Consider the following 9,273-nt stretch of genomic DNA (forward strand, 5'->3'; position numbering starts at 1 on the left):
TCCTGCCTCAGCCCCCAAATAAGTGCTGGGTTTACAGGCATGTATCACCATACCTGCAGAAATATCTTAGATGTGATGGTTTTACCATAAATTCTTTAGTCCTATAGTGATCCTCTAGGCTACTGTAAGAGTTTGCTTAAATAGCAGTAAATTACAGCTTGAATTTCTTTTCCATTCCCATTCCTCATTCATTCGGTGCATTTATAAGCTAATATTTACTGAGTAGCCATTAGGTATATGGCAGACCCATCCATAAACTAACATCAGGGGTATAAGTCATTATGTCCTAGGACATAGCTAGTGTTCAGGACCATCATCAGCTCTTTGCCCTCCACCTATGTGTCCTGTCTTCTTGTACAGATTCATCCTTGTAGTTGCTGCTATTCCTGGACTATTGCAGGGTAATACCTGAGTCCATTAAGGATTTTGTACTCTCCTGTGGAGGCTGCACAAATGTACATGAAAAATCCAGAAAACAAAATACTATACAATAAATTTCTAAATTTTATGTGACCCACCCCTGAGTCCATTAATAATCCAGCTAATAGAGTCATCAGAATTTAATACGGGTGGTAGGAGAGATTGTTTCCTAATTCATTCTTTCCACCTCACTTCCTTCCCCTCCCCATTAGCCCACATCACTCCTTCCTTGGGAGAGTTCTTGGGGTTGTGCTGTGTAAATGTACATTTACTAGGGGAAGACTCAGAGACAGTCTCAGAAGGAAGCCAGATTTGGACTGAGCTTGGAAAGGGGTGTGCAGAGATATACAAAAGGAGGGTGACTAAGAGTCATGTGTTCTTAGAAGAATAAGCATAATTTTTTTTAAGCAGTTGGGGAAGACCTGCTTAGAAAGGAGCAAGTATAGAGAAATGAGTGGTGCAATTTTGCAGTTGTGGGTATGTGGGTTTGGAATCAGAAAGATGGGGATTGGAACTCTTCTTTCAACTCTGACTGGAGCAAATGAATTCCACTTTCAGCATCAGTGTCTTCATCGCTCAGAGAAATGTTGTGGGTTTTGTGGGGTGCATACAGGTACTTTCCTAAGTATCTGGCATGTAGGATGAATTCACTCAGAGTGTAGAGAGGAAATGTTAGCATGTTCTGGAGAGTTAAGTTCAGATTGTGGGAATCCTGGGAAAACAGGCAGGGACACATTGAATGAGTCAGGTAAAAGAAAATCTCTACACTTCTGAGCAAGGATCCTCTTCCCAAGTTACTATCTGATCACTCTATGAGTGATCTCAGGGCCAGAATGTTGGCTCATAAACGGGAATTTTTCACTCATGGTGCTCCAGCTCCTATCTTTCTTCATGGGCCACACTCTTGGGAGAGTCCTTCCTATTGCCACTTTATCACAGATGCTGATGGAGGGATGTTGGTAGCTTTTAGTCCATTTCTTTGGGCGGGAAAATACATCATGCCCCAAGTTCTGTTCTTCAGTGGATTGCACTGTATCATTACATTAGTTTCAGCATGAGTAGACTTTCAGAGCTATATCTATGATGTTAATAGTGGAAATGCTATTATTCATATGAGTTGTCAAGAGCTGCTGTCACAAAGTCCCACAAGTTTGGTGACTTAAAGAAATGTATCATCCCAAAGTTGGAGTCTGAGATGAAGGTGTTAGCAAAGTTGGTCCCTTCTGAAGGACATAGGGTGATCAGTCCCTGGCTTTCTTCATGGCTTTTGGTTTAAGGGCAAGGCTTGGCCTTCTGTAGTGTAGCAACCCCTCGTCATGGCATCTGCCACCATGTTCCCATGACTTCTTCCTCTGTGTCCTCACTGTCTTCCTTTTGTGCATTTCTGCTTTTAAATTCTCCATTTTTAAAAGATACTAGCCATATTGGGTTATGGTACACTCTGATACACCATTTTAACTTGATGGCTGCTATAAATATGCTGTTTTAGAGCATAAATGGCATTAATGGATATTCTGAGTGGCTGGGACTTGGACCTTAAACATAACTGTTCAAGAGAAAAAAATTTAACCCTTAGATTTAATCCTATTGGTTCTTAAACATTTATGTTCTTCCCACATGGAAAATAGATTTGTTGACCCTAACATCTAAAATATTAATCATTCCATCATCAATTCTGAGTTCAAAAGCCTGTCTCAACATCAGCAACTCAAAGTCTCTGAAGTCATCACAGCATCCCCTTCACCCACGAATCTGTGAGATCAGATCCAAAATAGTGGAACAGCACAGATCATTTGTAAGGAAGAAATTGGGAGGCAGTTAGGAACCATAGGCCTCGAGAAAGTTCAACACCTAGGAGGGAAATTTTCATTAAGTCTTAAGGTTTGAGAATAACTCTGTGGGGCTGGGGCTGCATTTCTACTTGTGGTCCCAAGGCGCAGCAGCAAATGGAAAACAGACTGTGCCTCAAGCTTTTCTTAGGAGCATTCAAACTCCATGTCTGAGTTCATTGTCTCCAAGTCCTATTTTTCTACCAGATGGAGCACAATACAGCTCAGTTTTCTGCCTTTTTATGAATTGGATCCTTTTCCAAAAGCATTTATCTTCATTTCCATGTTAAACACCAGAAACACCTTTCACATTCATCTTCCTAGCAGCATTCTATCCATTACAATATACCTACCATTCCAAGAGACAGACCCTTTGTCTGAAGATCTTTTCTTTCCCTTCTGAGCCCCCACCAGAATCTCCTCTAATTTTCATGTTTCCATAGAAACAGATAAGGACAAGGAACCAGACAGAACAGAAATGTAGGGAGCACCTGGCCAAGGGAACAGACAGTAAGACTGAGACGGGCCAGGTTGATGCAATGATGAAGTAACAGAAGGCCAGGGTTTCTGGAGTTAGGTAGCAGGAAAAGATGGATCCTGGTGGGCTTGAATAATATGGTACACTTTTATTCTAATCACATTGCACATCCACTGGATTTTTTAAAAAATTATAGGAAAATAAATATAACATAAAATTATGAACTTAACCAATTTTTGTGTGATTCAGTGGCATTAAGGACCTTAACTTCACTGTACCCTCCTCACCACCATTCATCTATAAAATCATTTTTTTTTTTTTTTTTGTATTACCAGGGATCAAACTTGAGACCTTGTGTTTGCCAGGCAGGTACTTATGCTGCTGAGCTATCTCCTTGGCCCACAGAATCCTTCATTTGCAATAAAAAAAAAAAAAATCAGGCTCCGTATGCATTAAACAACACTGACCATTCCTCCCTCGCCCAGCATCAGAGGGTGCTGGAATTGGAACTGGGAATTTAACTCAGGTCTTTTGCACTGAACTGCAACTTCAGCTCTTTTTATTTTATTTTATTGTATATTTTATTTTTTAACTTTGAGGCAGGGTCTCACCGCTAGTGTGCCCAAGGTGGGCTCAACCTTTTGATCCTCCTGCCTCAGCAGCCCACAGTGCTGAGATTACAGACACGCGTGACCACGACCTTCAGTATTGCTGCACTAAAGATTTTTTGAGCAGGGTAATAAGATGTGTTTTACATTTTAAAAGATATGACTTCAGTGCACACCTGTAATCCCAGTACCCTGGAGGCTAAGGCAGGAGGATCACTGTGAGTTTAAGGCCAGCGTGGGCTACCTAGTGAGTTCAAAGGCTAGTCTAAGCTACATAATGAGGCCCTGTCTCAAAATAAAACAAAACATAAAATGAGACTATGAATCCATTTGATAATAAAGAGAAAATATTGTTAGGCCAGAGAAGAAAGACCAGTGGGAATCAGACAGGGAATACTGCAAATGAGAAACAGTGATGGACCGACTGCTGTGTTAGAAAAGAATGGATTTGGGAGATAAATCAGACAGGATCAGATGACAGATTGTCGCAGGTATGGAAGAGAACGTGCCTTCTCTTTTGGGCATGTTAAGTCATATATTTTCTTTGCCACATAGGGAGAGATGGCACCCACATGGGTGTTTAAATCTAGAGCTCAGGAAAAAAGACTGGCATACCTTTGAGAGCCAGGGAAAAGTGGGTGGTGTTTAAAGCCACAGAAATGGATGACATAACCCAGGAAGATAATTTAGATAGAGGCCCAGGAACAATCCCTCCTATAGATGTCTGGTTGAGGAAAAGAGGGCTGATCGATGTTTGCCGATGTTTCTTTGGGAGCCTTGTACTGCAGGAACTTGGATTTGGGCTCGAAGAATCCAAGGTATCAGTTTTAAATCCCATCATAACTGGTATTGACTAGGCCTGGGGAGGAAAAAGGGGCAGTCTTCCCGGCTAACCCGAGTCTGCACTTGTAGCATCTAAGAGAGCTCTGGGCTAGGGAAGTCGGAGAAATTGTTCAAAATTTGAAAACAATGATTTCTGTTCTGAGAAACACATTATATGAAAGGCTACACGCCTGCTTGTGTTCATCGCAGCACAATTTATAACAGCTAGATCTTGAAAACTGTGCATGTGGGCCGGGGAGATGGCTCAGTAGAATAAGTGCTTCCCTAGCAAGCGCAAGGGTCTGAGTTCAATCCCCGGTTCCACCAAAAAAAAAAAAAAAGAAAACTGTGCATGCCCCTCAATGGGTGAATGGATAGGGAAAGTACGTTATTTATATACAATGCCATAAAGAAGGATAACCATGAGGTATTTGCAGGCGAACGGATGCACCTTGAGACCATAAAGTGAAATAAGTCAGACACAAGCTTAAATGTAGCATGATTTCTCCTATTCAAGAAACTCAAAATGTATACATGGGTAAATAAAAAAGAGAAATAGGAAGTAGGGTGATGTTCAAATAATTCTTCAAATTCTCTATTTTATTGTATTTCAATATGCAAGCTAATTTTCATCTATACTACTAGTATCTCTTACTTTATTACAAAGAAAGAATTGTGTTGTCTGCTTGTTTCTTTTTTCTTAAGAGATAGTCTTTTTCATCTATGATTTGTACTATAAGTAACATTTTGGCCATTCTTTCAGGATTATGGTACACAGCATATTGTTTGTCTTTATTTTGTCATGAAATTTTATTTTATTTTTTCACAGATGTAAGAACAGTGCTTATATTTTCTTTATTAATATCTACATGTATTATATTAAAATACAAAACAAAATATTTATTTATTTGTTAGTTTATTTATTTTTAATTCGGTTGTTGCAGGGTCTCTCTATGCAGCTGGGCCTGGTGGTGATCCTTCTGCTTTCGGCCTCCCCAGTGTTGGGATTACAGGCGTGCCCCAACACACCCAGACTCTGGCCAGCTTGGCCTGCCCTGGGGGCGGGGCTGGCGGGGCACATGGTGGCAGGGATCCAACCGCAGGTCCTGAGCTTCCCTAAGCTTCCCTAAGCAGGCCTGTTAGTCTGCTGAGCTGTCTTGCTGGCCCCTAAACAATGTACTTAACTAATGAAGGAGGAGGCAAATATTTCATTATAGAAAACCTTTGAACATCTGTTGTCTTTCCATCAGTGACTGAAGTTAAACATCTTATTTTCTCCGTTGGAGATACAGTTTCACCACATCATATTTTAATCACTACTTTATTGCTCATACAATATGTAAGTGGACTAAAAATAAGTTCAAAAATTATGCCTTTTTGTGTATGTGAATTTTTTTTTTTTTCATTTTGAAATAGGGTCTTGTTATAAGTTGTCCAGGAGGGACTCCCAGTTGCAATCCTCTGTCAACCTCTCTCCATGCTGAACTTGCAAGCATGTGCTACGTGCCTGGCTCTACATATATATTTTTTGAAAATCAATTTTACAACATGGACGTGTTCTAGCTTGAGCAAGTCAGACCTTTTTTTCCCATTGGTCACTAAAACTTGACTCATGAGGAGGATTCTAAGTAATGAATGTGGAAATGTTGAGTGACGTTTCACTTGTGCTTTGAGGCTTTAGTAGTCTATGATTTGCTAATTACGTGAAAATCTCTCACCCCTTTGTTCGAGAAAATAATTCTGTTTTTTTGCATGTGTTCCTCTTTGCCATACTCAAACATTTGGGAAATGGAAATAGGGAAGCAGTTGAGTTCTTAAAAAACTATAGATGAATGGAACAGTAACTGCAAAACTAGCAAAATATAACAGGAACTGTTGATCTTGAACATTATTGCTTTTGCTTATTTTTTCTCCCTTGCTAGGAGGCCTGTTCTGACGATGTGTGTAGTACTCACTACACTCCCCAGCTTCAGCTTTTCTATAGCAGTGACTGAGGTATGGAATTTCGATTTCTTCTGCTGCAAAGTTTTGAGGTTCTGGAATTTTCTATGATTGGAATTTGACGACAATGTGCCAAATAAATTTCTTGAAATTTATTGAACCCAATTTTCTTCCAAATTGCAGTATGTGTATCTAAAGTACCTATATTGTTAGCTCTGTGGTTGTCAAGACGCACATCAAAAATTTTTTTAAATTCATTACTCTTGTCTTTATGTGTATAAGATGGGGATGTTATTTCAAAGTAAGAGAATAAAAAATTCAAAAGTTGATCTACATTTGTTCCTTCTACGAACTTGATGATTTTCATGATTGTCCTCAGTTCTAATGGAATGTAGCAATAGCCAAAAGAACAACCTCTTGAACTTTAAGTTCACTGATATCAACTGACAAATTCCTTTCAGTTGACAGCTCTTGGAAAACTACTTCATGCTTTGATTAAATATGGCTTTCAAAGGAGTCTAGAGTATGTCCGCAGGGTCACAGTTTTATAAGCAAAGTTAATAGGCTGTGAAAACTTTATTATCCAAGAAGGTCAGAGAAGAATGCTCTATTAATTTGATTAATTTGCAAAGTGTTGAGAAATAACAAAAGCTCTCCAAGAGCTTTAAAAATTCAATTTACAACCTCTCAAGGAATAATGAGGGTACATGGAGTTTGATAACTCTTTTTGGTTCTTTTCAGTGATAGCGCCTCCCATCTTATATCTTTTCCTTCCTCTTCTGCTTAGTTTTTCTATTAAGCTTTTCACTGAAGTGTATCCCACCAGCAGCAGCATGCACAAAGCATAGGTCGGTGGAGCACCAAAGAGCAAGCCCTGTGCAAATGCTCCTTACGCCAAAAACTACAAATTGGCCAGATCTACCTATGGCTCCTCGCAGTGACTGCCTTCTCCTCCTTCGCAAAGGGAACTTGACCACAGAACAGCTTGCCTGCTTTTTACTATTTCTGCAGCAGTAATCAAATTTTACATATGAATATATGTATATGTATGTGGTGTAATTTATGGCTGACTTATTCAAAAGTATGTGAGCTTATGTTAGGTGTCTGTATATAGTTTAGTTCACTCATCCTCATTTCTTGAGTGTTTCATTTTATGGGATAACACTATTTATTTATTTAACATATGGAATTGAGATCAAATTCAGGACTTCAGCAATGCTAAACACGTACTCTTCCATTGAGCTACACCCCCTGCCTGATATCACAATTTGTTGATTCTATTCTTGATCTGCATTTCAATTTATTCCATTTCGGGCCATTACAGATAATGCCACCCTTGGAATGTATTGCTTTTGCATATCTGCATGCATTTCACTTGAGTAAATACTTAGCAGTAGATTTGATAGGTTGGAAGATATTCAAATGTTCCATTGTAATAGTTTTCCATTGAGTTTACAAAGAGATTATTCTCTTTTCTTTAGTAGGAATCCACTAGCAGAGAATGAATGTTTCTGTCTCTCCTCATCCTGGCCAGCACTTGCATTGTATGTCTCTATTCTAAGTTGCTGTGTTCCTGAATCTCACTGTAGTCTTAAATTTCATTTCCTCCATAAGCAGTGAGGTTGAGCACCTTTTTGTCCTGCTCATTTTCCTACTGGATTGCTTATATTTTAAAAATGAATTTGAATGTGTTATCTCTGCATTACAGTCCCTTCTTTGGCTATGTGTATTTCTGACATCTCCACATTCTGTAGCTTATCATCATATTCTTCCTGGTATCATTTAGTGAACAGAAAATATTAACTTAACAGTAGTTGCATTTATCAATTTCTTCTGTTTGTGAACATGACTTCTGGCCCTTTATTTGGGAAAATGTTATATTGTGAGTCTGAACCTCAAAATCTTAAAGATATTCCCCCTTCTCATACTTTGGAGGGACATTGTTTTTCTAGTCTCTGTTAGAGCCACAGTACATCTGGATCTGATGCTTGTCTATGCGGTGTAGTTGAGACTCAAGTTTTACAAAGAACACTCAGCAGACACGGTACCATTTAGTGGGAAAGTCTGTCCTGTCCATGCCTCCGGAGGCTTGCCTTCACTGTAAGTCATTTGTGAACCTATGTGATTTGTGTCTGAGCTTCTGTTCTGCTCCTTTGCCTACCTTTCTATTCCTATATTAGGACACACCACACTGTCTCAATTTTTGTAACTTCGTAATGGTTCTGTGTGACTAGAAGAGCACATTCTCATCTCTTTCTCTTCTTGCAAAGTTCTTTGTCACCTGAGCCTGCTATTCTATTTTTGTATGCAATACCTAAGCCCTCTCTTTAATTGAAAACTATCCCACTTAGATGAACCCTTATTGCATCTTAAGAAATGGTCGATTACCTTGAGACATTTACAATCTGAGAAGCTGAAAAACCGTGTTTTTAATTTTTTAGTTAATGGACTTATAATTAACAGCACTGCTTGCAAAATATTGAAAAAATTTTGAGTGAAGTAAGTACAGGAATTTAATGAGTCCAAATGGTTTTCTAAAAACAGGTGCAAAAGAACACCAATGGATCCATTGATTTATTACCTGATTCTTTACCAGACCTGCCTGTGTCTCTTGTTCTGCTGTCCTTGATTGTGGTTGACATTATTGAAAAGCTCAGGATATATCCCCTTAGAGGGAGGGAAAAGAGTAAGTATTCTTTTAAAAACAATTATTTTAAAGTTTGGTGAGACTTTCACTTTTCTGCCACTCTGTTATTTGATAATGTTTAATAACACTGTATATTCTCTTAGAGATAACAATACTGATGGAAGATTGACAATGAAGCTATCTAAACATAGCTATTTTTAAACCTATTTTGATAGTTGTTCTTATTTTTAGCTTCATTTTGGTGGCTCCGATGAGTTAATAAAACTATCAAATATTTAATAGCAAAAATTTAATGTTTGGTGAAAGAATCACCCAAGTAAATTATGTATATTTATACTTTTGTGGGAGCTCTCTTAAATCTTTAAGTTTAGGTGATTACAATGATACCGCAGTTACCTTTGTTACAGGTAGCATACTTTGAATATTATAGTCGTATCCTAGAGAATTATATGAATTTAATTGTGGATTATAAAACACCCAAAGATTGCACTAATAAAACCATGATAGGTCATATACCTCCAAAGTGGT

The 9,273-nt window shown here is 38.6% G+C and overlaps 1 protein-coding gene across 1 annotated transcript in view; it reads left to right on the plus strand.

Moving 5' to 3' along the window:
- The window catches only part of Tmem236 (transmembrane protein 236), a 34,542-nt gene that overhangs the window by 8,231 nt on the left and 17,038 nt on the right, over positions 1–9,273 (plus strand). The window contains exons 2-3 of the mRNA XM_004645206.2: positions 6,080–6,152; positions 8,643–8,784. Coding sequence (XP_004645263.1) covers positions 6,080–6,152; positions 8,643–8,784 — 215 coding nt within the window. The remainder of the gene's footprint in view (positions 1–6,079; positions 6,153–8,642; positions 8,785–9,273) is intronic.

The sequence above is a fragment of the Octodon degus genome, unplaced genomic scaffold (assembly GCF_000260255.1).
Source record: "Octodon degus isolate 3935 unplaced genomic scaffold, OctDeg1.0 scaffold00220, whole genome shotgun sequence".
NCBI classification, from domain to species: Eukaryota; Metazoa; Chordata; class Mammalia; order Rodentia; family Octodontidae; genus Octodon; species Octodon degus.